Here is a 27810-nt window from a genome sequence, read left to right on the forward strand (position 1 = left end):
GCGTCTTTTTCATGCCACGCCTAATAACCACCACCATCGCCCAGCCTAGGGCAACTGCTTTCTCCTTTCACACGCTACAATCACAACAGACCTCATCTGGCACCGGTCTGATAATCTACATAATCTGAGCTACAAACGACGCTCCTTTCTTCATCTGTCACCTCACAACAATAACACAGCAGGCGTTTCAGGGGCTTTGATAGAACACATATCTCTGCAGGCAACATCATGGCCCTCGCGGAAGGCATACCCAAGCACAAAAGACCTTCGTTCATTTCTTATATTTTCAATGGGGTGCCCCCAGCGGCATACAGGCACTAGGCGGAGGATGGGCACTACCTGGGAGAGGGAAAGGATGGGAAAATGAGGGCAGCGGCAAGACAATGACGCCGATTGCAGGGAATCGAGATATGTACAGTACATGCTTTATTTGGAATGATACCATCGAGGAAATATCAGAAGCGGGAAACACGCCGCGTTGAATACTTTATCAAGCCTGTCTCAACTTTTGCCAATGCTATCCTAAAAGTGACTTTGATCTAGAGACGGCCGTTGTGTCGATTGTAAGTGCAAGCATTGTCTTGAGGGTGTAAATCAGTAAAGGTTGAGGACTCCAACGCGAAGATGAAGATGCTGATGCTTACTAAACTTGGGAATCAGGGCAAATTAGCTACGATGTGCCTTGAAGTCGTGGTATTAGGTGGCTAGGGATATTATAGACGAGGATCAGGGCGACAGACACGATGACGACGACGACGTCAATGACGAGAAAAACGGAACATAATATCGAGTAAAACTAGGAAAACAACAAAAGGCAAGTAGGACTCGGCCTAATCAGCTAGGAGAACCCGCCCCTAAGGTAGTGACAAATATACGCAAAGACGGTATACATCAGAGAAAGAGGAGGAAGAAGAGCAATGACTTGAACCAACAGTCTCAGACGAGCAAATTGCGGCCTCGGACTCTGCTTCTCATAAGATTCTAAGGCCTTAAGCAAGTAATTGGGGAATGGGAACAACAACGTCTAACAGTGGTAATTGGTACCGCATGCTAGGTTCTTTTCTGTGTCTCCTGCGTGACCCTGGAGCTCTGCACACTTGATGAGGGACTGGAGCTTCTATCCTTTGTTCACAATCATTTCAGGGGTGTTGTATTGGTGGAAGAGATAGGAGTGGCCAGTAATGAAGCCTTCACAGTGGCTATTGGCCAGGGACGTTGGTCCATAGCACCGCTCACACACGGGGCCATTGCTTAAGTGTACTCACCATGACCCAGACAAAAGGAGCTGACTCCAAGTCTCCTTTACTTTTGCAACAGGCGCGTCTTGCTACGGAGAGTGGCGTCTTCATCACACTTACTTCTTGCAGAGTTCCCCGTCGCCCATGTACCAAGAAACCAATGCTCAGTACTGCTGTCAGGTACCTGAAGAGAGATGAGATCGAGAGAATGATGCCTCGTTGGGTTGGGGCCAAACCCCTGGAATCCGTGAACACCGGCTGCTCCGGTTTCCAAGGTCTTCATATGACTTATACGTGAGCTCTCAGCCCAACAAGCGTAACTTGCCTCGGGCGCAAGTTAGTCTTCCTTGGGAGAAATTGCCAGTAGTCTCGGCTACGTATATGTAACCTCGGTCACCATGATGTCCGCTCGATGTATCTCAGGTCCTCAGCTGAAAGGGGTCGAGTGCTACCCGCCCGAGTGTAAGTCCTGCCCCTGCGATGGACGGCAGCGCAGACAACCCCGTGTCGAAACTTGCGTCACTTTCCTTCTGGACGTTCCAATTGCAAGTAAAACGTGGCCATGTAACAATCGCATTGTCATCGAAACAAGCTCGGCCACACGACTGAAGAGACATCAGGCCAGATGGAGCACCTCCTTAGTGTCCGAGCGGGCCAAGACAAGTCATGATTTCAGCCGGTGTAGTTGCCGCAGAGTCGGTGAACCGGAGGAAGGTTTGCCATTGGCGCATTGATTGTCCCGCCACCCATGCACACACACATAATATCGTGGGGAAAGAGGGCTGAGTGCACCTTGGGTCTGGCGTCACCGTTGAGAATGGTCTGTCCCCGGGAAAAGACGGAGGGCCGAAGGATGTGCGTGTGAAGGACGAACGGATTCAATACGGCATCGTTAGTGTCCCGGTAGCGTCGTGACGCTATTTGACTATGGCGCGGAGGAGGCCTGGCTGTTTTTGTTTACATGCTGCCTCTATCTGGGGATGTAAGTGTTGTTCGGCTGAGTCCAACTTGGCAACTTGGCGAACATGGGATGAGCTTGTCGGTCGACGAAATGAGGGAGGAGAAAAAGTCAGCACTGGTTCTCCGTTGCTCGCCTTATTCCGCTGTGTGAGACGCGGCAATGATGGCACTTGGCCAAAAGTAGCAGTAACGGGCGGTTGTGATCGGAGCTTCGTCAAGCTGACAACCAATGGGTCCAGCGCATGTAGTTTCTAAAGCAAAGTCGTGGTGCCGCAAGGTCGTGGCACCTGGTCACACGACTTGGTTCTCGGATGCTTCCCCCGCATTCAACAAGATCAGAAGACCTCTGGACAAGGGCAACGGTACGGTACGGGGCCGCAACGTCGGGAAAAGCAAGCATCGATTGCCCAGGCCGACAGTGATCGCCGGATTTGTTTTACGTACCTGCGCAGGAAGGCGCATTGAAAGATGCGATTTGCTTTGTTTGGGCCTTGCAATGGGCCATTCTGACTGCTTCGCGGTCGGGGAGGCCCTGATGTGTCCGTCTCCGAATGGTGTGATAAAATGCTCCTGATTTTCACCCCTTCCTCCTGTTCCTCCCATCAATACCGCTCCACTCCCGAAGCTCCCTTTTTTTTCTGTCGTGGTCGCGCTAGGAACCGCTTCCGCCAGATGTCGGGTTTGCTGATTCGTGCTCGGTAGAGCGGTGAGAAGGGCGCCATGTCATCGGTGAGGAGTTCGCCGCTGGCCATGATCAAGCTATGATACCCTGGCACACCTTGTCTCGGTTGTGCTCGCGCGGCGGAGATGGCGATATTGGACCAGTGGGAATCGCGCCGGGTCACGGGTGGCCGAGATGATGGTTGAATATGCCACAGCACGGCGTCCCGTAGCGCCTACTAGGGAAATTCGTCCCTTGTCGGCGCCCTGGCAGACTGGGATGCATGGGTATATGACCGTCAAGTAAGGCACACCATAACAGCGTCGGGAATCGTCCCAACAAGTGACCGGGTTTGCTTCGGGATGGAAGGTTCTTCGGAATGCGCAGTCAAGACAGCAAATCCAACGGCCATGCGTCGCACGGGGCGGCCTCCTTCTCGACGTCCGCTGTGAAAGCAGCAGTTGCAGTTGCAGAGCCGTGAGTGTCCGCGACCGGGGTACTATCTCGGGCGATAGGGCATCCGCGCGAATCCAAGTACTCGGCCGGTTCTTTGCAGTGAGTGACCCAAGCAGGGCAGCCAAGGGAATCGAAAAATGACTGATAATCGGCGTTGTATCTGTCAAGTTGAGCCAGGGTTGGGGCTTGTGTGTGGCAGATGGAAGGGTGATGGTTCCAAGTCCCAGGGGCGAACACCACCACAGGCGCTACAGAGGACACCAATTTTGTTCTAGAACGCCATTTTCTGGGGACGTGGGGGCCGCATCCCTGCTGGGATTATTTTCGCTGTTTACCAGCAGCAGCGCTCCCAGTGTTTGGGGCGGTCTTGGAACACACAGCTGCGAGCTGGACCCTCTTGGCCACTGATTGCCGTGTGTGCTTGACGGGCGCGCATACCAAGTGCTGTAACTGCGACGACACTGGCAATGAGGGGCAGTCGATCAGATTGCGCATCGCAAACAGCGCCAGGTGTCGCAACCGCATCTTGCCATGTATGCAAAAGGGGAATCTTGGTGGTGGTAGTGGTGGTGGTAGCCTGTTTGCAGCATGCGGCAGTTTGTTGTACCGTTATTGCTGGGGTCCATCTGGCCGTTTGTCCTTCCGTCGCTATTCCGTGATGTCGACGGGGAGAGTCCGCTTGGCGTCGGAGCAGAAAATGTCACTGGACATCGGAAACTCGGAAATAATTGGGCGTGATATGTGTGATGCACCCCAGGCGGCTCCGGCTCCAGGACCATCTGTAGGTGCCCAATGGGGGGAGAGGAATCCAGAGGTCAACGTGGCCTGGGTTGGTGCGGTGGGTGAGGTCGAAGAGGGTTCCTAGGCTCAACTGCAGGTTGCAAGAGGCGCGGGTCGCAGGCGGGACAGTGCAGACGGCGACAGTCTCATGATGGCGGATGTGGTGTTGGCAACATGGATGGACCCGAGGCTGATGGAATTTGAGATGTGAGCTGATGGTGGTGGTGGTGGTGGTAACGGTGGCTGGACTTTAGAGCTGTATGCCTGAAGGAGGAACAGATCTGCTTGGGGTCAAGAGCTTGATGGACCGAGGTCTGATCTCGGTGGTGTTGACTTAGACTCTGGGATGGCATGAGGGGGAACGAGGGAAGGGAAGCACATGCAGAACGGGCATTTGTTTAGGTGAGATGCAAGGTATAGAGAAATAGAAGGCAGTCGAGAGAAAGGTACGGAGAAAGGCAAGGTACGGATGGCATGCAGCAAGAATGAGAAAGAGCAAGATAAGCTACACGGGCTAATGGAATGCTATCTTAAGGCATGCCGGGGAAGCTAAGGTCAGGTAGCTTCCATCTCGGACGGTGCGGCCAAGGAGGACGGACGGACAGCACAGCCCAACCCCAATCCACAACTGAGGCAAGTAAGGTACGATGGAAGTACCTACCTTCCACCTTTCCTTGAGGTGCCTTCCTTGCCTGCGTTCCAGGCTGCTGATGTGTCGTTCCGTTCCTGCTCGTCGTGTTGCTTGTGGGACGCACAGCACAGCACTGCACTGCAGTGACTGCACAGCTTCCTGATCGCATCACCACAGACATGCCTGAGGCTGAGGCTGACAAGCACGACGGGACTGGACGACCTCAATTGGATCAGGGAGGGGTTGAGAACAAACCGTTGTGTTGCCGCTTGCCGTTTTCTCCCTAACCTGGCAGCTGCTTCGGGTTCGACGAGGACCTAGACGAGAGCTTGTGCAGATATCGGCGGGCTGTGTCCGTTGAGAAAACTGGAACAATGCAGGGGCGGCGAGTGAGCAAGCAAGTAGGAGCCCACATGGAAAACAGGAGCGAATGGCACGCATCGCTCGTTATCTCCATGAGCTCGTGCTCTTGCAAGTTGCTCATCGTGGCCCTGACGACTGCTGGCCTCATGGTTTCGGTCATCTCCTGAAGGCGGGCTGGCAACCCAATGTCGATATCACTGTATCACACGTGAAATTTGGTCTCAATTTGTTGCTGGGCACGGCGGAGATCCCAAAAGAGAAGCCCGCGTTGGGTCGCCATGTTGATGGACCCTTCGATTGCAACCGACAGAACATCATCTCAGGGCCCGGCAGGGCATGCGGCGTGTTGGCAGGGGTATGTCGGTCAGCCCTGGGGGCTGGAGGCTGGAGACTGGAGACTGGAGACTCACCCGGCGGCCCCAGGTCTTTTTGCTGCATACCTATCTTGCAGTATCTTGGTGTTCTGCGCTCTGTACTGCAGCAAGGGAAAGCAGTCGCTGATGAATCTAGACTTGTAGATTGATGAGTAAACCGCGTGACTGAAATACGCAGTACTGCAGTACTGTCTCCGGCCGGTCTAGGTTCAGGTTCTGCATAACACACAACACACAAAGCACTGCCCATGTTCATGTTCCACAGGGTTGTCTGAGGACAAGATGGAACTGTAATGGAAAGCGCGACGTGAACTGCCCGTTGATACGGCCCACTAAAGCTTAGACTTATTCTTCCGTTGGGTCTCCACGAGGGCTAAATTGGATGGAAGGGTAGGAAGAAGACCAGGGCTTGAATTGAAGCCAAGGGTCTTGTTGCTCGGTATCCGTAGCCTGTACAGAGGGCGAATACTCATAGGCCGCTCACTTATCGGCACCATGGAATACTACGCGGGCTGTATGCAGTACAGAGGAGCAGGTACACGATGGCGCCAGACCGGACGAGACCTTCAAAGGCCCAGCGCCATCAAGCACCTCATAGCACCTCAGAGTAAGGTAAGGCAAAGTAAAGAACGCCGCCCACCGGTCCGCGGGTGGCTCCCGTCCTGTACCCAAAAGTCACAAACTGCAAACCAGCATTAGCATCAGCGCCTGCACTGGCCTTCAGGCACACACAGCACAGCACAGCACACTTCCAACTCACTTACTGAGGCGCTCTATTCGGCACCCCCATGTCCCCTATTCGGCACCCACCTACTAACAGAAAAAACCGACATCTTAAGCAACCACGAACCTCTAACTACTGACCCTAAGCCCTAACTATAACTATAACTACCTAACCTAACCCTAACGTATTAACTACGAGATCTACCGCATCTTTGAGGCATTTTTCTGACTTTTTCCCGACTTTCCCTGATTTTCTAAGAATTTCTGAGCATCGCGCGCGTAATACGTGTAGATATTAGTGTGGACAGCTTCGTACTGGTTTTGGGTAGGCCGCTGTCTCGCGAGCATTTTCGTGCACGGCTTTTTTTTGTATGGGAATTCTTCCTAAAGAGGCTTAACCTGGTGCCGAATAGGGGACATGGGGGTGCCGAATAGACCTCCTCCACTTACTGGCCGCTGAGACTGGAAGGAAGGCAGAATGAGGTGTCCATCATTCGTGCTCCTCCTCCCCTTTCCCCGGCCCATTTCTTTTCTACCCGTGTGCCCGCCCGTCTCCGTCGTCGTCTCGTGAGTAGGTAGGCAGGTACCTTAACCTCAAGGTGCAGCCTCTCAAAGTCACAGTCTCCGGGGGGGTTCAATTTTTATTTTTATTTTTTCCCACTCTCTCCTCGCGCCCCGTCTTCCCGTCCCCGTTCCCTTTCCTCAGGGCATTTCTGATGTGCGGTACGGCAACGGCATCCAAGTCATGTACCGTACCTTACCTGACTTGTTGACCTCCTCCTTAACCTGAGCCTCCGCCCTCGAAGTCCCATTTCTGAACATTCCAATTTTTCTCGTGCGTACTCCATCCATCGACGCCGGCATCTCCCCCTCCCACCCGACCTTGCCAACCTCGACCTACTATCGCTTCTCGTCTTCCTCCTCCGATGCCAGCGCCCTTACAACAACAAAATCTTCAACTCCGGCTCCTCTCTGTATCGGTACAGTTCATCACCGATACCGCCATCCACGCGAGCCCACCGCCATTGCTGCTCCGGCCCTCCCCTTTCGATACCCACGGTCTAGCCTCCACCTCCCGGCAAAGTTTACCTTGAACACCGCTGCTGTTCGCGGTTTGCAGTTTCCCCCCTCCAGGCCTTTGACCTCACCTCACCACGCACACTCTCACACACACATAAACCACCCACACACATACGCGCACACACACGACCACGCGTGGGCTGCGTACTTTGCCTGCTAGACTTTCCGTCTTTCACCGGCCATCCCATCTCAACCTTGACGTTCCCCTTGAACCTGGGTTTCGGGTATTCGTTCATCGGCTTCTTTCCTGTTGGAGCTATTCCCTCCACGCAAAACTTCCCACACCTTTTCGACATCGACAAACGGCCGGCCACTATTATCCCTCCGCCATTCCTGTGCCGCCCTCCACATGTCGGCAACACACAACACCGACAACGAAACTCGGGATCCATGAAAACGGTCATCGGAACCTCCGCAGCACACCCAAGCCGAATTCTGCCGCCTACCTGAACTCGCTCTCGACTCTAATTCGGCTTGCATCACCACCGCCTCTCAACAAAACACCTGCCAGTCATTTGCCCGCAGTTGGTCACTCGCTCGCTGCTAAAAAGTGACCAACCCAAGTTGCAGCTTGCCTCTCACTTGCAGCTAGCTTTCTCCAAACACTCACCTTTCCAACCCGCCTCTTCAGACTCATCACCTCCAAAGAGCCAATTCTGCCATTGAGCGCGACCATGAGCGCCCTTGATCTAATCAGGTAACCCTCATCGCAATTTGCAAGATTGCCCACTACGGCGGGGCCATCTGTGCCACACGGCAGTCCACCTGCCCCTTACTGTTTTTGTTGTTAGTCTTCAGACGCATCTACCGTCGACCGTCCGGTCACGGTAGAAACCACTCTCTTTAAGATGGATTTACCAAAGGGCTTCGTCAAAGATGACAGGCGCATCTATGGGGATGTAGCATCGCTCTCGCAACCCCTTCCATCCGATTTCATCATACGGATGTGGCGCCGTAAGTCAACTGCACTCACTCTTGACGCTGTGTAACCGTAGTTGCCCTCAGTCTCCAGAGCTAATACCGGCATCCAGTTTACACCACCACAAATCTGAAGCTTGTTGACCCCACCGCACGTCGCCTCGAGAACTTTTGGTGGCAGGTTATGGGCAGCGACAGGAGTAAACTCAGGGCCGATACTCTTGCCAAGATCTGGGAACACATCTCGTATGGCCCAACTTTTGTGCCTCTCAAAGGCTCACCGAACCGTTGGGAGGGGCCTGCGGTAAGCTCTGCCGTTTGACACCACATTGACATCTGCTGATATCCATGCACAGACACCCCGTTTCAATAGCCAGCATGAGTCTGACGTACTGTACAATGCACAGCAGTCAAGTCAGGACGTTAAGCTGATTTCTGACCAGTCGGCGATTAAGGAGCTGTCTGCTTCTTCGTCTCGGCCCCCGCCGCCGCACCCGATTTTGAAGAAGTCTAGGGGCGATTCAAAGTCCGGACCGCGTCCAACGGCTCGATTCGTATCGCCGCATGAATCCGCTGACGAGGATTTCAAAACCAGCGAGGGAACGTCCTCGGGGAGCACCAGCGGGTTGGAGATGCGTGTTGCAGCTGCGGCATCGCCGGCGAAATCGAACAAGAAGAAGCCTTCGACCCCGACGAAACGTTTCGTTGCCTCGGCAGCTAACAAGAGAAGACCTGTTCTTCCCAGAAGACTGAGCTCTCAGTCTTCAACTAATTCTGATGTCATGACTAAGGACGTCGGGTCTGCAAACGGAACTAAACACGTTGGCAGTTACAACGTTGTTCACCCTCATGCTGAGACAGCTATCCAGAATTCGTCCATTTCCGAGGGCATCGAACCTCCCCCAAGCGCGAAATCCTTGGGCAAGCGACCGGCGAGCCGCCCGCATCACGAAACGCCGAACCCGCTGAAGTCCCCGCCGATCATCGAAGAACGACGGAAGCCAGTCATTGTGCAGACAGCGAGTCGTGCACCGGCCCCAGCGCCGCTGTCCAAGTCTGTGACAGAAAAGGCAGTGCAAGAGCCAGGCAGGCCAAGAAACGAGGGGCCCAAGACTCCTACCTACGCCCCGATCACATCGCCGGGACTATCCTCGCCCAGAATTGGTTCATTTTCATCAGCGCGGTCCGCATTCTCTGCTCCGAGAATGGAGAGGACCTCTTCGAACTCCGAAACGTACCGACCCCGAGAGGCCAGCATTGGACGTGGGCCTTCTCAACTGGGACTGATTTCAGGCGCCACGGCGAAGACGTCAACGGTGGCTGCCGTGGGTCACGTATCGATATCGGGCGACCCGGACAAGCGCGCCTTGGAAGCGCTGAGCACCTTTGGGGATGACAACGAGCCCAGGGGCACTCCGAGACGGACCTCTTCCTCGACACATTTCACACCGACCATGCCCAGCGCAACCCCCGAGGTCCCACTGGCCCGTACGAGGAGTCAGTTGACGCTCCTGCTAGAGCGAGAGAAGGAACGCCTCGGAGACAGGCCAAGATAACGGTCATGAAATCACGGCCGATATGCCACTATTTCTCCTTACACATATAATCCATGTACTAATTCAAGAGGTACGAACTGCATCAAAAGGGGCTCATGGAGTTTGGGGGACACAAAAATAGTCGGATTCGTCCGCATTCATTTATCACAGAAGAGTTGGTATATTTTTCAAGGTGGTTGCGTTTGTTCCTGGGAGACTTCCCACGTTTTACCTTACCCCGTTTCTTTTCGTCAATTCGACAAGGCCGCAACTTGCTAAGGGCAAGATCGGCGCATTCGCATCACATGGGGCGTTCTCATTACAGGTGGATTTTTGGGTCCCATTGGGCCATGGCCCGGGAAGCATTACAGAGGAGCAGCAAGCTACAAGATCCGGCTGTGCGCATCGAGCAGCGGCGGCGATTCCCACTCGGAGTCGGCCGAGGCTCAATCGACGATGTGAGTACGGCGCGCCAACTGGTCCGATAGCCATTCTAAATGAGAGAAAACATTGAGCCAAAAAAAACAAAAAAAAAAACACTTTGAGATGCCATTGTTGGTCAAGCGGCGGCGATGACCGTGTGAGTGTGTGTTGTGTCGACTGAAACATAGCAAGGGGGAAAAACAGCCCCAAGAGATATCTAGGCTGGTTTCTTACATAGGAGGGCTGACTCGAATTCTAATTGACAGGGTTACAACGTGCGGCCACCACGCCAACGCCGTCCTGGTGACAACGTCTGTTCTTGAAAGGATCAGGGCCTGACTCGGTCGTTTATGGAAGGTAACTAAACGACAGGCCGTGGCCAAGGAATCCCGTCACCGCGGCCTGATCACCGAGACGGGGTGGTGGATGACGGGGTGGGAACAAGCAAGAGAAAAAAGCAATGCTCAACATGGTCACGAGGCCCGTCGTCTGCGACAAGGGATACGAGAAACGGGAACTAGGCAGTCTCCTCGGCCAACCCCATTCTGAAGGTAAGAAAATTCATTACGCAATGGGAACCGGGCCACTCCCTTTTTATTCTGTGCCTATCGGGACGGGGATTTCGGGGGTTGCAAAAATGTCACAATGCGTGCCCCTCCATCCCGCGCGAATCTTCTTGTCCCCCCGGCCGCCGCCCCCACGTTCCTTTTCGCCTCGGGCCCTCGACGCGAGGGGTATTTTCGTAGGATGGAAGGGAAAAAGAGCTGTGCTGCAGGAAGGAGCTACCCTGGTCTGACAGGGCTGTCGTGCTGCGGGGTAAATTTTTCGAGAGTAAGAGAAAAAAAATTGGAAGACAAGGGATAGACAGCTCTAGCAGGTCACACACGCACACGAAAGAAGAAAAGGAGGTTGGATTGAGGCCGGTGGAAGCCGTTGAACCTGATGAACCCTTGCGGTATGTCCCCAAAGGGGGCAGGGGAGGTTTGTTTCTGCTGACTAAGGTGAGGCCTTTGGAGGGGTAGCTTGCCCACGGGGTTACCTAAATAAACCCCCACATTCTTGAACAGGGGTTGGCGGTCTATTTACCGGGTAAAGGTGAGGTTGGATGGTGAACTGATCCTCTTTTGACTGGGCTTGGCGTGAGCTTTTGACTTGAGATTTCCTGTTTCCGAGGATTTGGTGAGGTTTCGGTGTAGGTTTTAGGAATTGGGGGACCCCCACGCTAACGGGCCGAAGACAACCACGAGGATGGTTGATGGAGGGGCAGGGAAGGGTTCGTGGTGGTGGGTGTGTAAGTGACGTCTTGAAGTTATCTATACTTTGCTTCAACTTCTCACGTAGATCGTGGTGAGGGATTTTGAATACTGGACTCACTTTTCGTGTCTCGTGATGTGAAGGAGGGAATATAGGGGTGATGACCGGTGCGGCGTGGTTCCCTGAGTCGAGTATGGAATAATCATGAATATGTCCAAATATATGGAAGATAGTGACGGGCAGCTACATATATCGACATCAAGGCTTTTGGATTCCGAAAGCCATGGGTTAAGTGGTGAATTTGACTCTCATCCCTTCTCACCCTATTGCAACCAGACTCGAGAGACCGATTTCTATTTCAGACGGCTCAAATAGATGTACAGACCGCATCGCCCAGACAATAGAAGGTTCGTAAAAGGCATCGTATTTTATACCTCAACTTGCAAGAAAACCTCGTCGTAGGAGTGGAGTCGTCAGTGACAAAAGGTTCGAAGCATATAAAAGAGTCTCGGAGATGGCCCTCGTAAACAAGACCCAAGGCGACACAATATTGTGGCATGTAGACAATTTCGCTGACTGTTTTCCCTGGATAATTCCAGGCCTGAACTTTTCTCATTAAAGGTTGCTCCCCCAAAGTCTCAACATGCAGCGAAAGCATCCTGCGTGCTTCATCGTCACCTTACTTCGTTGCCCTTCCTGAGGTATTCGTCACAGATGAGCCCTCTCATCCAGCGCCTGCTTCGACTTTCTGGATCGAACTTTTAGCACACAAGAACATGTAGCATTAATCATGGGCAAGACTCATTTGCCATGTTTTGCTTAAGTCACTCAACATTGGACAACCATTTCTGCTGCTTCCTAGCACGTACGATGCCTCTCTTTTAAATAAGATTCTACTGTACGATACTTTGCAACAGAGACATCTCGTGCGCATATGCCCGTGTATATTAATTGGCAACGATCTCTTCGCTGAAATAGCAACAATTCTCTCTGGGGTTTTTGAGGCATTACATCATCGTGTTGCAAGTTGTTTGGGCCTTGCAATGTTTACCATCCTTTCAAGACGGTTGCTGTTCATAGCATCTATCACTCACCTATCGTTGACAAAGCTTCAGCCTGTCCATTATCACTGTTCTCCTCAGTCTATTCGGGTCTCATTGGTCGTAATGATTAATATGCTACGAGTGAATACGTTTGACTCTTTATCTGTGTCAACATAAGTGTCCACGCTGTGCAGACGAGAGATAAGTGCTGGATTTCCTCCTGATCAATATCTTCATCGCTGAAGATCAGAGCTTCCTTCACACTGACAGCTAGCTATGACTGTCATCACTGCAATAAATATGACGAACCACTACGAGAACCTCTATTTTCCCCGTGCCAGAGCGACTCCTTTTCATATGGGCTTCTCTGTGCCCTATCTTACTGTCGTTGTTGCTACTATTGTCGTCATCTGTACAACGATTATCATCTGCACTATCACGACGTCTACTACTATTCTCCGATCGAAGCAATTAAGCATGCATGAAACATACTCGCGCAAACACAGAGAAATGAGGCAGTCTCATCTTTACATGTCATCAACCTTCTCCAACAACCATCAAACAGCAACACAAACAAACCTCACCAACACCCCCAGCGAGAAACCAACATCTCTCGCCAAAGCTGTGTAACCTACACCCCCGACCTTCTCCCCAAAGTACCTACCGACCTCCCGTAGCATGCATATTCCAGACCCCCTCCACCGGCGCCGCCGCACGCCGATACCGTCGCACAGCATGACGCAAAGATGCACCTCTCCCAAAACACCACCTCCCCACGCCGACGGCGCCACCGCCCATCGTGCAGCACCCGCCAAGCACATGTTTGTACGCAGCACCCGCAGATGCGTATATGCAGGCGCAGGTGAGTGTGATGACGGGGGGTTGCACATCACCCTCTGGCACTGTACCTCAGACCCGCGTCTAGAACAATCGAGGCGGCTGCGACCAAGGGCGGGGGTGACAGAGATTGGCGACACCGCGCGTGTGCCGAAGGGCTCGGGTTAGTTGCCGTTGGGCAAACGCGTGCCGCCCGGGAATGTTACCTGCCGCAGTAGTGGCTATCGGTCAAGCTATCGCCGGCCGCCATCGGCGGCGCGTTTGATGTGCCATTGCGGGTTCTGTCTTACTGCGTCTCGGGGGGTTATCTTGATCGGTCCCGAGAACCAACAATGCCGATCGCACACTCAGGTTGCTGGCATGATGAGACTTGCTTTCACATGTCAACACAGAGGCTGGCTCATGATGATCGAAGTGTTCCATTATTAATATTGTGTCGTTCGTCAATTATGGACAGCCACATGTCTAGTGTCCCCTTCAAAGCAAAACGCCCCGTGATCTACCAAAGATACAACTTTTGAGCCGCTTCATTCTGCCTTATCTCTTATCTTCATTGCACCGATTGCGGCGTGCCGTTTATGTGACGGTGTAACCGCCGTCAACACGGAGATCCGCGCCGGTCACGTACTGAGAGGCGTCGGACAGCAAGAAGGTCACGGGACCCATGAGGTCCTTGGGCTGTCCCATCTTGCCTTGGGGGATGAGGGATGTCCACTTCTGCTTCAAGTCGGGGTTGTCGTTGAGAATCTTCTCGGTCCTGAATCATCGTGTCAGCAAACCGTCACATGGTCAATCCGATACGAAGTGGCTTTGAGCACTTACAAAGCCGTAAGCATGTAACCTGGAGAGATGCAGTTGACACGAATGCCGGCATGGGCCCATTCAACGGCCAATGAGGCTGCCAGGTGGCGGATTCCAGCCTTGGCGGCGTTGTAAGGTCTGCAGTCGTGTTAGCTAACACTTATGTTCTAGAACCGTGGCGTTCTTGGGTGACACGTACGCTTGGGGCTGAGGCACGTTGACGATCGAACCAGACATGCTTCCGATGAAGACCATGCTTCCGGGGGACTTGCGGTCCATGAGATGCTTGGCGACGGAGATGGCGAAGAGGTAGGTACCATCAACATTGACACCCCAGAGCTTGCGCATGCGATCGATCGGGTAGTTGACGGCATCGAAGTTCTCTGTAAAGCCGGCTGAAGTGACGAGGTTGTCAATCTTGCCGTGGGCATCAATTATCTCAGCGATGCACTTTTCGACGGAAGCGGGATCCGAGACGTCGGCATAGTGGGCGGTGACGTTGGGTACACTGCAGAGCGGTTAGGCGTCATGCGCTTTCACAGACGATCAGTGAGTCTGAGTAACTTACGTCTTGGCTTCTGGGTTCTCCCTCTTGAAAGCTTCAGTCAGGTTCTTGGCCTGAAGCTCAGCTTCTTCCTCTGCTTGCTGTCAGCCCCCAGTTCATCCAATGAGAATACGGACGAACTCACTGTTCAGATCAACAATAGCGAGATGACTGCCAGAGTAGACCATGCCCTGGCCCATGACCAGACCTAAGCCACGAGCGCCGCCTGTGACGACGCCGACATGACCCTCAAGAGAGAACGATGCGAGAGTAGGCTTGCCAATACCACCGCCGGAGCCACGAACAGGTTGACTAGACGGGAGCTCATGGTCTTCGGGGTACTCGACAGTGACATCAGGATCAGTTCGGGAGTACTGGCCTGGGTGAGGCTTCTCCTTGACATTCCGACTTCCACTGATGTTTCTGGCCTGCTGCTGTTGAGACTTGGTTGCTGAGATGCTGGCAGCGGCAGCGGCCGAAGTCTGCTTGCTGCGAATCTGAGCTTTGTGCGTGATGGGGCGGATTGTCCGCGCAAGGCGGGCGCTGAGAGGGCGGAACATTGTGGCTTTTGTCTGTGAATCACAGAAATGTGCTTTGATGAGTGTCTGAAAGCCGTCAAAGGAATGAACGGAAAAGAGTTGGTTTAAGGTTCCCCGAGCGGGAGAAGGATTGGAAAATCAACGGTCGTGAGTATTGGAATGGTTCACTTCTCCAAGTGACAGGAGCGGGATGATGTCACTAGGCTGTTTTTTTGTTGAGCGGCGACTAGAGTAAGCTGAGGAAGCTCTGCTGTATATCTGGCCGATCAGGAGCAGCTCAGAGCAGAAAAAAGGTCGCCAAAAGAAACAACTCGAGGAGCTCTGGTGGGGTAGATGACGTGGGACGAGGAAGGTGATTGACTCTGATCGTCTGGAATCGAGCCTAGATCGGGAAATCGTCGTAGTTGGGGTCGGTTGGAGGAGGCTCGTATTGGGGATTTGGAGGTTGGGAGGAGACGGCGGAAGGTATGGAAGCTCGAGGAAGAGGGGAAGCAGCTTCGTTTATGAGGAGCTCCAAGTGCAGGCAGGCAGGGTAGAGTAAAAGAAAAAGCTGAGGTTGGGTAGGTAGGAAGGAGGGAACGGAGGTGTCGTGTAAGTGCGGTCAAGCTGCAAGGAAGACGGCAGCCACCTGAGGAAGGTAGGCAGGGCAGGTAGGCAGGTAGGCAGGTAGGTACCTTCCTTGGGCAACAGAAACTCACGATACTTGGGCAGGTGGACGCGTCTCGTCACTTCCATGGCAAAATCACGTCTCACCCTTCGCACCTGCCGTCTGCCACCTGCCACCTGCACGCACTGCCTCGCGGGGAGCTGCCCCGGAGCTTGGGCAGGAAGCCACGCCCAGGACATCCATGGATGGAACGAAGTTGTTGTTGCCGCTCTTGGTTGCTACCGCCACTAGGTAGGGACTGGGACTGCACCCCCGAGGCGGGGGTGGATAGCTGAGGTGGTTGTGGTCCAGGTCTTGCCGTCACATCCCGGCTCGCCCGGCTGGGACAGCTCCCGAGTGCCTGATTCTGGCCATGATGCCCAATCGAATTGGCCACTGGCGTTGCAGTGGCCTGCGAGTTTACCCCCAGTTCTGGGAATTGATGGGAGCCCCCCCTGGTCTAGATCCTCCACATCGTTGGCCCGCCTCCAGTCTTTGGCTGTCCCTCTTCCACCTCCCCAAGGGACCCTGTGGAGCTAGCCCAGAGAAAGGATGAGCTTCGTCTCGAAGGAGAGAGAATCTTGAACGACCTGTGACCAAACATGCACCTTGCTCCAACCAGTTTTTGGTCTTCTCTCGAGCAACAAGATTGGGCATCTTTGGCTTTCTTCCCCACAGCTACCCCAATTTTCCAACACCGGACGAAGTTCTAGAATGCCCCGAGATTTGGGTGGCCAAGGGCCTGGCCATCTGACCTCCCGCTCTCCTGAGCCCTGGCCTGGGAGCTCCGGTTCGGAGCCCCGGTGAGCGGACAGCTGCTTCAAGGCCAAGCAATCAAAGGCAAGGGAGCCTCCGCCGACGCATCTATTTTCCTTTTTGCTGTTCCCAATGTCCCAATGTCACCTCATCACGTTGATTGGCACTTCCATGCTGTTGGTCCGGACACTCTCCTATTACCCACTCCACGATTATTTTCTGTTGAACACGAGGTTGGAAGGGAGGTGGCTGACAGACCGACATTACTGATTTTCATCCCACGCATCCCCCTCCTCCGTCTGTTCCGCACGTATTCTGTCGTCGTCCGATCACCGCCGGGTCCCCGGATATGCCAGTCACTTGACCAGCTCCGCGAAACGGGAAGCCGCTTTCGGCCATCCGCTTACGACTGATATGTTACAGACGTAAAGGGGTTTCTGGAAGCGCATTCCGCGCATCAATCTTGCTCCGGTTTTCCATTCCACGCACTTACAAGTGTTTCTGATACCCTAAGGTCATGCACGTCGCGCGCCCAACCAGCCAGTACATCAAAAGCGGTGTGCAAGGCTTTGCATCTTAACTCTTGTTGCCAGCAGACGTGCTTTCTTGCCAGCAACGATGAACACAACGATTTATATGGTGAATAATCAGCACGGAAAGTATGATGCATTGCCGTGTTACTCGCCTGAACGATACAGCTCTCACTTAACAACCCAATATTCACTTGGCCTCTAACTGTGTTTCTGATACGAAGAATAACACACTGGCGTGACCGTTCAATCAGGGATTCGGCTAGTAGCTGTTTTCGATACACGAAAGTTGAAAAAGAAAACGTTAAGAATGATAAGTTCCTGTTTCCCAATCATAACCCTCATTAGCCATTTCTCCCGTGTTAATGTCCCACTCTCGCCCGGACGGTTCCCCACGGCGCCATCGCTGGAGCACTTTCTGCAACCTGTCGGTGTTCTCGGGAAGCAGGCAACGAGCACCATATTGCATCAAAAGCTGAATGTAGTACAACTGAAAGTCGAAAAGCGGCTGTCGAAACCAATCCAGGTACGTAAACTTCCAGAATCAATCACCAGCTTTCGGACCTCTTAGCAAGAACTTCCGACAGAACCTCATTGGTGCTTCTCTGTTATCGCCATCGAGAGTCACGGTGTGCTGGCCATTAGCTTGAATGCGCCTGTGCAATCTAAAGAACGTGTTTTTGAAGAGATTCGAGGCATCTTTGGCGCCTGTGCTGGCGTCGAGGAGCATTTCAGCGTCCCCAAATGAGCCGTGCATCAAGGCCATATCGATCGGCCGCACGCCATCTTGCATGGCAGCATTGACATTGGCGCCATAATAGAGGAGGGATGGAACCAACCCTACGTTACTTAAAACTCTCTCGCGAAGGTCTGCTGCCACATGAAGCGCAGTCAGCCCAAGATCCCCGCGTTTGTTGACCTCTGCACCCCGTTCCAGCAATGAGCACAAGATGCTAACTTCTTCGCCGTCTTGTCTTGCTGCTGCCATTTGAAGATAGGTTCGCCCAGTGTCTTCGTCCTTGGCGTCAAGGTCAAGCTTTTGGGCAAGGAGGAATTTAAACACGGGCAAAGAGGCATGTTTGACGGCGTTCATCACCATAGCATGTGTTGGGCAATCCGTTCTCATACCGTGCTCATGCAAAAGTTCCACCAGCCTGATATCATGAGCGCCGAAACTGTGGAAGAGTAGGTCTTGTAAAAGTGAATTAGGTGCCTTTGGTTGGCCTGGCGCGGATGACACGCACGCGTCGTGGCAGACATGTTCGAGTAAAAGCCTCGCTAGTCGGTAATGCGGCAACTTGAAGGCTGCTTGTAGAGCGCTGCCTTTAAGTTGGTACCCTCTGGTGATGCAAGCCCCTCTGTCAAGGAGCTGTTGAGCTGTATGTTCGTGGCCAAAAAAGACTGCATAATAAAGGGCAGTGTAACCTTCATCACTCGTGTGATTTATGAAGTCCTCGTCGTGCACAGACATGCGTCTGAGTAATTCAGAGACCATGGAGGTTATTCCAAGGGCTGAGAGAAAATGAAGAAGGCTTGGGTCTTTATCGACGCCATCGTCGATATCGCATTCGTCCTCATCTTGCAATGGATGTGTGAAGAGATGCCACCACATGTCGCGAATGCCAGCTTCATTGCAGAAGAATGACCCGACACTATCAAACAGCTCATTAGCTGCTTTCCCACAACTTCTCGCGTGATTCGCCCAAGTGTATACGGCATATGAGATCCAGTTGCACATTTCGACACCACCACCATAAACTGTTGAACAGTAGAGTTCACTCTTGGTGATTTCCTCATAAGAATCAATCTCTTGGCGTAATTCAACCCAATCTCGCTTGGGATCGAGTTCGTTGATCGACATGAGGCACGTCTTGGCTATCTCGAAGTGTACTGTCTCGACGTCAATTCGAAGATCATTGTTTATATGGTCGTCATGCTTAGCCGTTGGACAAAGAAGATAATCCTTCACTGAACCATGTATCAGCGACAACGTCTCTTCGCTTGGATCACCCCACTCAGGTCGGTCGACCTTGAGTAAAGATCCCGACATCGTCACAAGGTCTTGCAGATTGCTGTGCTCGTTATCATCTCTCCCCCATCCAGCATCCCAAGCTTCCTGCAGTGTATGTATTGATAAGGGAATAGCGACGACTGCAACCCATTGTAGAAGGCGTGCCACTTGTTTGCGCCATCGAAAAGGAATCTTGCAGAAAATTCGGTAGTAGATGGCGTTCAAGCCCTCTGGTACCTCACGTAACACTTGTCGCATCTCCGTCTGCGTTTCCTTGTCTAAAATCTCGTTGAGGACCAAGCCAGCCCAGAGAAAGGTTCCATTACAGCGTTTTCGAATGACCGAGATGACTTCGTCCCAAAATACTTGATCGGTCTCCGAGTATTTTGGGTGCCCTCTGACCTTCGTCTCAACAACGTCGTGTACGTCCGAGGCGATCTTTCGTGCCTTCGACTCAAGGTCGAGACGCGGAAATCCAAGAAGCCCGACAATCTTGCGGCTGAGCACTACAAGCTTGAATGCGTTCGGGGTCTTCCTCGCTTCTTTTCCAGACAGGCCAAAGAAGGCCCGAAGATTCGTCACGAGCCATTTCACACTGTCGTCTTCGCATTCGTCAAGGCCGTCCAAAAGACATACAACAGGTCCAAGACGAGAGTCATCCAATATCTCCAAGAAGATTTGCCACAATGCGTCCCGCGAGGTAAGAGTGTCTTGTCTTCGATCTTGTGTGCCCATCCTATCGAGAGCGTGTCGAGCAAGTGTAGGCTTTCGTTTGAGAATCTGATGCAGCAGCGTTCTAAGAATGGCGGTTGCTGTGCGGTTCTTCTCCTTGCGGTAGCTGCAGAAATAGAACAGAACTTGGGTGCCACTGGAGACTGAGTTTTCCAGTTGGTCGGTAAGAAAAATGGAAAGCATCGTCTTTCCCTGGCCAGGGCTCCCGGAAATCCAAAGAAGTTGCGAGCATTCGTTGGCCAACCAGGCGTTGTATGTCTCGTCATCCCGAATCCATTCGCAAGTTCCGTCCGTTCTTTCGCCTTTGAAGTTGATGAGTTCATCGCGGTCAACTCTGGGATCTGTCACGTAAAAGGCCTCGATGCAACTCTTCAGCTCGGTCTCAGGGTTTTGGTTGCCTGTAGATAGTCAGTCAGCGCACTTCTTGGCATAAACTGGTATTATGCTCACCAGAGCCAAATTGATTCACTCCCACGACACCCGTTGCACCGGGCCAAATGTTGACATTCCCAAACGTGATTGATGGTGGATCCATTCTGTCGATGCTTTTGGTTGCCATGTAAATCAAAGCATCGGGTCTTGTGGCTGGAACTCGACGATGGACGATGGTGTTTTAATATTTTGATATGTCAAAGGGATAAACCCAGCATGTTCTCTAAGATGCTAGACCATGGGATTGTTATTTCTCTTCTCGTGCTTTCCACATTGCGCTTTGAAGCTGAAACTGTTACCTGCGCGATACTTTTGTTATCAGCCCACCCTGAAAGGAGCCAAGTCTCATATGCCTTTTGTTCTACACCTCATCGAAAGCAGGAAAAGAACGATGTCTCTCTGGATGTTGAACGCTGTCTCAAGCTCATCGGGCCTCTTTTTCTTGGGCCTATTAAAGCCCCTTCTGTCGGCCTCTAATCATCTGCTTGCTTCATCACTGGCTTCCAGCATCCGACCATTTCCATCCAAACTCCCACAAGCCCAGCGACACCCCTTTTGGAAACGATGACTGAGATACTCGGGGCCGTTTCTGGGGCCTTCGGCCTCACAACCACGGTCTTGCACAGCATTAGAGTCATTTCCAGCGACATTGATAGCATGAAACGAGCGCCGCAGGAAATCTCGAGCCTCAAACGAGAACTCAGAAGCGTCCAATGCCTGGTTCAGAGTCTCCAAGTGTCGCTCGAGGCAAAAGCTGAGACCGATGATAGCCAAGAACGCGTGATCGTAACCGCACTCCTCGCCTGCGAAGCTTCGTGCGAGGACTTCCGTCGCGAATTCCCTCAGCTTTTGCATTCGACAGACGGAGATCTGAGTTTGGTTGAGAAAGCCAAGTTTGGGCTCTGGACCAAGAGAAAAATGGCGCCCTTCTTGGCTGATTTGAGCAGCTGCAAGTCAACCGTCAGTCTGGTTCTCAGTGGCGCAAAGTAGTAAGTTCTCAGATTCAGTCTGCTTAGAAGCTTTGGCCTCAAGCTATCAGGCAAATCAGAAATCCTGACCATCAATGTGACAGCTTTGCGGCCCGCGAGCAATGCAAGCAACTTCAGACCTTTGTTGCCAGAGAAGCGACCGGACCACGCCACCAAGATGAACGCATTCTTGAACTCGAGGACGACCACCTTCGACGGGCAGAGCAGTGGTCCCAGGGCTATCAGGAGCAGCTGTCTTTGTTGCTGGGCAAGGTTAACTTGAATCGGACCAAATTCAAAATGGGCCGAGTGGACATGTTTGACTCGCATGGCGCCGTCGGTCTCAACAATGTAGACGGAACAGAGGGCGACTTGGATATTCAATTTGGCGATGTCAGGGCCGAAGGATCTCGGGCTGTGGTTGGGTACAACAAGAACATCGATCTCAATGCGGTTTTCAAATAGACGCTGCGTATCTGGTGGAATATGGACTGCCATCGGAGGGTTTGGGGGAAGGGTCGCACTTCAGGGATTCAAACTCTGGAACTATGTACCGGACACCATTGCGGCTATGCAAAATATTCTTAGATCTTGACATTGCGTAAACTGGTCTAACAGTTTTCCACTTGGATGTCCCAAAAACTTGATGTTCACCGTACGCCAGCTCTTTTCTACTACGCAAGATGAGCGTATTCCTTGTTAAACGCCCTTCCGATGACCATTCTCCTGATCTCCGATGTACCAGCTCCGATTTCATACAATTTGGCGCTGAGATTTTGTTAGCGTCTGTGTTCAAGATCCCAACTCAAAGTTACTTACTCTCTCAACAACCTAGAAGCTGGCATCTCCTCCACGTAGCCCATGCCTCCAAGAAGCTGGATGCTATCCAATGTACATTCTGTTGCTCTTTCGGCAGCATACAGAATGGCACCGGCGCAGTCTTGTGTACGGATAATTCCGTTCTCGTCAACAGCCTTTGCTGTGGAGTAGGTGTATGCCCTGGAGGCCTGCAGCTTTGTGTACATGTCGGCCAGCTTGCCCTGGATGAACTGGTTTTGGGCAATGGGGATGCCGAACTGCTTCCTCTGGTGAGTGAAGGGCAGCGCTACGTCCAGCGCAGCTTGCATAATTCCCAAAGGTCCGGCGCTGAGAACGAGACGCTCAAGGTCGAGACCCTCCATAAGAACGCGAACACCTCCGTTGAGCTTGCCAAGGATGTTCTCCTTGGGTACGAACACGTTGTCAAAGTTGAGCTCGCCGGTGTTGCTACCGCGCATACCCATCTTGTCGAGTTTCCTGGCGCAGCTGAAACCCTTGGTCTTAGTCTCAACGAGGAACGCAGTCATGCCCTTCGAGGCCTTCTCAGGCTCCGTCTTGGCATAGACAACGATGAGATCGGCATCGGGGCCGTTGGTGATCCACATCTTGGAGCCGTTCAGGACGTAGCCGCCATCGACCGCCGTCGCTGTTGTCCTCATGCTTACAACGTCGCTGCCAGCGCCAGACTCAGACATCGCCAGAGCACCAACGCTGGTACCGGCAATAAGGCCCGGGAGGTACTTCTGCTTCTGCTCCGGGGAGCCATTGAGCTGGAGCTGGTTAACGCACAACTGCGAGTGCGCAGCATAGCTGAGACCAATCGAGCCGGAGGCTCTTGAGATCTCTTCCATAACTACGCAATGCGCCTGGTAACCCATGGCCAGACCACCGACATCCTCGTCAGCGGTCATGCCGAGGAAACCAGCTTCACCCAGCTTCTGCCACATCTCATTGGGGAAGGCATTGCTCTTGTCCGTGTTGGCGGCGACCTCCTCGGTGATCTCGCGCCTCGTGAACTCCTGCACGCGCTCGCGCAGCTCGGAAAGGTCGGCTTCTGACGGCGCTTCAAACCCCTTGGGATGCTTAGAGGAATGACGTCGGGATTGAAGGGCGGGGGCGGCCAAGGGTCGCAACTGGCGAGCCGGACGCGCCAGCGATCTGAATACTCGAACACTCGACATGATTGCGCTCCAAAACAAATACGGGCTTCAAAAAAGGAGAATTGAGAGAAGAGGAAGAGGAAATTGGCTTGTTCTCTTGTTGTTGATCCGAGTTACCTTAGCTTGACGCCGCAGCAGAGGTCCAACCGGGAGAAGAAGGTGCTCGGCTACGGCCGGCTTTTCGCGGACCGAGGCCAATGGCTTGGACGTCACACGCTGGAATGGAATCCCGTCAGCAAGCGAGCTCTCCCCTCGAAACATCCTCCCATATCCAAGGGCACCGTCGGCAAATGCAGTTTGTTCTTCTCCATTGCCCCCTTCTCCAGTCGCCGTACCGTTGGCAACACCCTTCGCACACGTCTCGAAAATGTCTCTCTCACGGTCGACAAGAGATGTCCTGCTGCTGTCGCGTCAATTGACCCGGTCAAGCTTCAGGGCCCCCCGCCTCCCGCGATCCTCTCGCACCGTCGCGACCTTCACCCCGCCGCACCAGGCGAGCGCCATATCCCGAATCCAGACCAATGTCGACCCTACCTCAGAAGAGTTCAAGGAAAATGAGCGGCAGATGGGAGAGGTCATGCAGAAAATGCAGGACCTGACGAGGAAGGTGCACCTCGGTGGTTCGGCTAAGGCAAGGGAAAAGCACATTGCGAGGAAGAAGATGCTGCCGCGCGACCGAGTCACCGCGCTGATTGACCCCGGAACGACCTTCTTGGAGCTGTCCCCTCTGGCTGCACATGAATTGTACCCCGAGGCCGACGTACCTGCGGGCGGCATCATCACGGGCGTTGGTGTTGTTGAGGGCGTGACCTGTGTGATTGTTGCCAACGACAGCACGGTGAAGGGCGGTACATACTACCCGATTACCGTGAAGAAGCATCTGAGGGCGCAGGCCGTCGCACAGGAGAACAAGCTTCCGTAAGATGCTCCTGTCCTGCGCATAATCAATCAAGAAGACTGACATTGGACAGCTGTATCTACATGGTCGACAGCGGCGGTGCCAACCTCCCCCACCAAGCGGACGTCTTCCCGGACCGTGATCACTTCGGACGCATCTTCTACAACCAAGCAAGGATGAGCTCGATGGGAATACCCCAGATTTCGGTCGTCATGGGTCCGTGCACCGCTGGCGGGGCTTATGTCCCCGCGATGAGCGACGAGAGCATCATTGTCGAGAACCAGGGTCACATTTTCCTTGCGGGTCCGCCGTTGGTGAAGGCTGCCACGGGTGAGGTGATCAGCCACGAGGAGCTGGGAGGCGGCAAGATGCATTCTTCGGTCTCCGGCGTGACCGATTACCTCGCGGTTGACGATGCCCATGCAATCACCCTTGCGCGCCGTAGCATCAGCAACCTGAATTGGCCGAAGCAGTCCCCCGCAACGATGGCGCCGGTACAAGACTACGCTGAACCTCTTCACTCGCCTGAAGAGCTTCTGGGAATTGCCAGCACAAACTTGAGGAAGCCCCTGCCCATCAAGGAGGTCATTGCTCGTATTGTTGACGGCTCTGAGTTCTCCGAGTTCAAACAAAATTTTGGAACCACCCTTGTCACCGGTTTTGCCCACATCCATGGCTACAAGGTTGGCATCGTCGCCAACGACGGTATCCTATTTGCAGAATCCTCCGTCAAGGGAGCCCACTTTATCGAGCTGTGTGCTCAGCGAGGCATTCCGCTAGTCTTCCTCCAGAACATCTCTGGCTTCATGGTTGGCTCCGCTGCGGAGCGTGGGGGTATCGCCAAACACGGCGCCAAGCTGGTGACGGCCGTCGCTTGCGCCGACGTACCAAAGTTCACCGTCGTTGTTGGTGGTAGCTATGGTGCGGGCAACTACGGCATGTGCGGCAGGGCCTACAGCCCGCGCTTCCTCTGGATGTGGCCCAACGCCCGTATTGGTGTCATGGGCGGTGAGCAACTGGCTGCTGTGATGGAGACCGTTGGAAAGCAGGTCGATCCTGAATTGAAGGAGAGAATAGAGCGGGAGAGCGATGCTACCTACTCATCTGCCAGGTTATGGGTAAGTCACAACGCAACATCCACGTCACCGATACTTGCTAACCATGGTTCATAGGACGACGGTATTATTCCCCCGCAGCACACTCGCAAGTACCTTGGGTTGGGTCTCAGGGCAGCTATGTCAGGCCGTAATGAAGTAAAGGCTGGTGATACCAAGTTTGGCGTATTCAGAATGTAAAAATGCTTAGATTTAGGATCATCTATGAGGCGTTGGGAGAAATGCATCAAGAAAGTTCTTACACCCGTTGTTGAGGCGCCTGCACGGCAGCCCAAGTATCACCTAGTCGTTTCAGTCTACGGACAAGGCGCGTCAATGAACGGCAGTGGTCGATCGAAAAGCACACGATCGACTCGTTTCTCCAATGAACGTCGTCTCGCCAATTGCCCGCTAATGCCGGGGCTTGGTGTTATCCGAACCTCATTAAGAGCGGCTAGATGTCCCGGCCGCTTTCCCGCGGTTGCATTTGACGCCACGCCGAAGCATCTCCAGATTGCCGTCTTGACAACGGCCAAAAACCCAAAATCAGATGGTAAAAAGCCCATCTCGGCCAAACGAAAGGAATGGCATCCGGGACGGACTGCCTAGTTCAGAAACATTACGGGGCCAGTTCTGCAGCAGATCGGGGCAGGAGCCAATTGCGCGGACCGAGCTCCGGGGACCCACCGGCCGCCACCCCTGCTCTTTGCCGGCGGTGTACCTCGGGCTCCATCTTCTTCATTCTTCATTGCACTCCAATCCTACGCAGTTTGATGCCGGCAACCATGGAACTCTGTCCTCTCCCCACGCATTCTGCGGGTCAAATGTGCCAGCAAGAAATAACGTGGCTACAGATACGACCATCCACGTGCCGTCTGGCTGAGTAGTATCATGGCAGCTACACCCGACATTTCGTCTAGTGAAAGGTCGTGCCATCCGATGATCTCATGGAAACGACATTGGCCATCTTCCGATGTCCGACGAAAATCAGAAGCTTGCGGCTAATGCTCAGCCGTTCAGCCCAACATGCGACAGATGGGACGGATGTGCATGTGGTGACACGCAACTCGACCTACCCGGAGCTAGCAGCGGAAGCTCGCGACTGATCCCATTCGCCTGTCACTCGACACAACGGAAAGATCTCACCACTCATCGAAGATATCATTTCCCGCATGCGTGGTTGGTCTGGCTACACCACCTCAACAACCTCCTTTTTTTTTTTTTCTCAATTCTTCCGTTTTCCATTTCCTTGGTTCCCGGGCAGACCGTGGTTCGTCGGCGAAGGAGAGGGGCGAAGGCGAACACCCATGCAGTGCGCTCCCACCCTAGTCTGACCGATCTCCAATCCTTGCCTCACCGGTGAACCCTTCACCGGACCCAAAATATGCAACTCTCTCTTTCAGGATTTTTTTTTTGCTGCCTCTCTGCTCCTGCTGGTAATGGACAAGCCCCCCCGGTCAGTGGGTAGGAGGGTGTCAAACGGGCTGCAAAGCCCCTTGCGGCATCGCGCCTTACTCTTTCCATCCGTATCTCGTCCTCTGGCTGGTTGGGATGACGGTAGGCACATGCAGGGGAGGGGAGAGACCGGTCTGCAGGCTGCGATGTTGGCAGGTCGCGAAGATATGTGTGGGGGAGGAACGGGGCGGGCTGAGCCAACGACGAACCCGAGGATCGTCAGCTCGAGGAAGCAGGCTCTCGTGATACGTTCACCGCCACGAAGTCGTAGGCGTATATGAAGAGGATTACCCCGGTCGTTGTGCTGGCTTGATCTGGTTGTTTTGACTCATTCTGAGACGCTGTTGGGAGACACGTCTTGGTCTAGATTCAGACCCTAGATTTCATCTGCCGCAGGTCGAGACACATCAAAGCTCGGAGCCAGATCTGTCATCTGTCACTTCTCATCTTACCAGAAGCATCTACCAAACAAAGACGACAACATGGCACCCTCAGCCTTACCCGAAGAGCCACAGATGTACGCCCCAACCGTCACCGAGATGGCTCGCGGCCGACGTTTCTACCCCTCCCACAGGTTCATCACAAGCTGTGGCACAGTCACAGTCGACCTGAACGCACGCCGGGTGCTTCTCGTATACAACAAGCGCCACCGCATTCACCAGTTACCAAAAGGCCGAAAGAACATTGGAGAAGATCTGCTGGCGGCAGCATTACGCGAGACCAGGGAAGAAACCGGTGTTGTGGTGACACCGATTCCGCTGCAGATCCGGACGAGGGCGACGCCGGCGAATGCGCCACCCGGAGCGCCGGATATCACGGAAGAGACGGACAGCACGGAGCCGGTGGCCGTGTGCCACTACCCAGATCCGAACTCTGGGGCGATGAAGATGGTATTCTACTTTGTTGTTGAGGGCAGATCTGGACTTGCGCCAAGTGGATGGACGGGAGAGGATCGGTCGAAATTTGATATTATCTGGGTTGACTTTGCCGAGGCGGCGGACAAGTTAGCGTTCAAGGAGGATGGCATGGTTGTCACTAAAGCCTTGGAGGATTTGAGAGTTTCTGGGTATGACGCCTGATTTCTCTGGTGCTGGTGCTCAATTGGAACAGGCTTGGCGTTGCGAATCGGAATGGGAAAGGAAACACATT

At 53.4% G+C, this 27810-nt stretch overlaps 5 protein-coding genes across 5 annotated transcripts; 3 read left to right on the forward strand and 2 right to left on the reverse strand.

The window, feature by feature from the left end:
- Positions 1-8114: 8114 nt before the first annotated feature.
- CGCS363_v012281 (uncharacterized protein) lies at positions 8115-9740 on the forward strand (the record flags this gene model as incomplete). The annotated part of the gene is made up of 3 exons (XM_036644130.1): positions 8115-8220; positions 8298-8488; positions 8541-9740. The coding sequence occupies 3 exons, from the start codon at positions 8115-8117 to the stop codon at positions 9738-9740; spliced, it is 1497 nt and encodes a 498-aa protein (XP_036490852.1).
- Positions 9741-13852: 4112 nt separating this feature from the next.
- On the reverse strand, positions 13853-15181 carry CGCS363_v012282 (D-arabinitol 2-dehydrogenase; the record flags this gene model as incomplete). The annotated part of the gene is made up of 5 exons (XM_036644131.1): positions 13853-14033; positions 14099-14215; positions 14277-14585; positions 14646-14715; positions 14767-15181. 5 exons carry the CDS (start codon positions 15179-15181, stop codon positions 13853-13855), a joined length of 1092 nt encoding a protein of 363 aa, XP_036490908.1.
- A 6728-nt stretch (positions 15182-21909) lies between these two features.
- CGCS363_v012283 (Isovaleryl-CoA dehydrogenase) lies at positions 21910-23235 on the reverse strand (the record flags this gene model as incomplete). The annotated part of the gene is made up of 2 exons (XM_036644132.1): positions 21910-22003; positions 22055-23235. The coding sequence occupies 2 exons, from the start codon at positions 23233-23235 to the stop codon at positions 21910-21912; spliced, it is 1275 nt and encodes a 424-aa protein (XP_036490851.1).
- A 346-nt stretch (positions 23236-23581) lies between these two features.
- CGCS363_v012284 (putative methylcrotonoyl-CoA carboxylase beta chain) lies at positions 23582-25407 on the forward strand (the record flags this gene model as incomplete). Its single annotated transcript, XM_036644133.1, has 3 exons — positions 23582-24132; positions 24186-25230; positions 25285-25407. The coding sequence occupies 3 exons, from the start codon at positions 23582-23584 to the stop codon at positions 25405-25407; spliced, it is 1719 nt and encodes a 572-aa protein (XP_036491081.1).
- A 1736-nt stretch (positions 25408-27143) lies between these two features.
- Positions 27144-27740, forward strand: CGCS363_v012285 (uncharacterized protein; the record flags this gene model as incomplete). Its single annotated transcript, XM_036644134.1, has 1 exon — positions 27144-27740. The coding sequence occupies one exon, from the start codon at positions 27144-27146 to the stop codon at positions 27738-27740; it is 597 nt and encodes a 198-aa protein (XP_036490856.1).
- Between the last annotated feature and the right edge of the window lie 70 nt (positions 27741-27810).

The sequence above is a fragment of the Colletotrichum siamense genome (assembly GCF_013390195.1).
Source record: "Colletotrichum siamense strain Cg363 chromosome Unknown KSG_Cg363_contig08, whole genome shotgun sequence".
Classification (NCBI taxonomy): Eukaryota; Fungi; Ascomycota; class Sordariomycetes; order Glomerellales; family Glomerellaceae; genus Colletotrichum; species Colletotrichum siamense.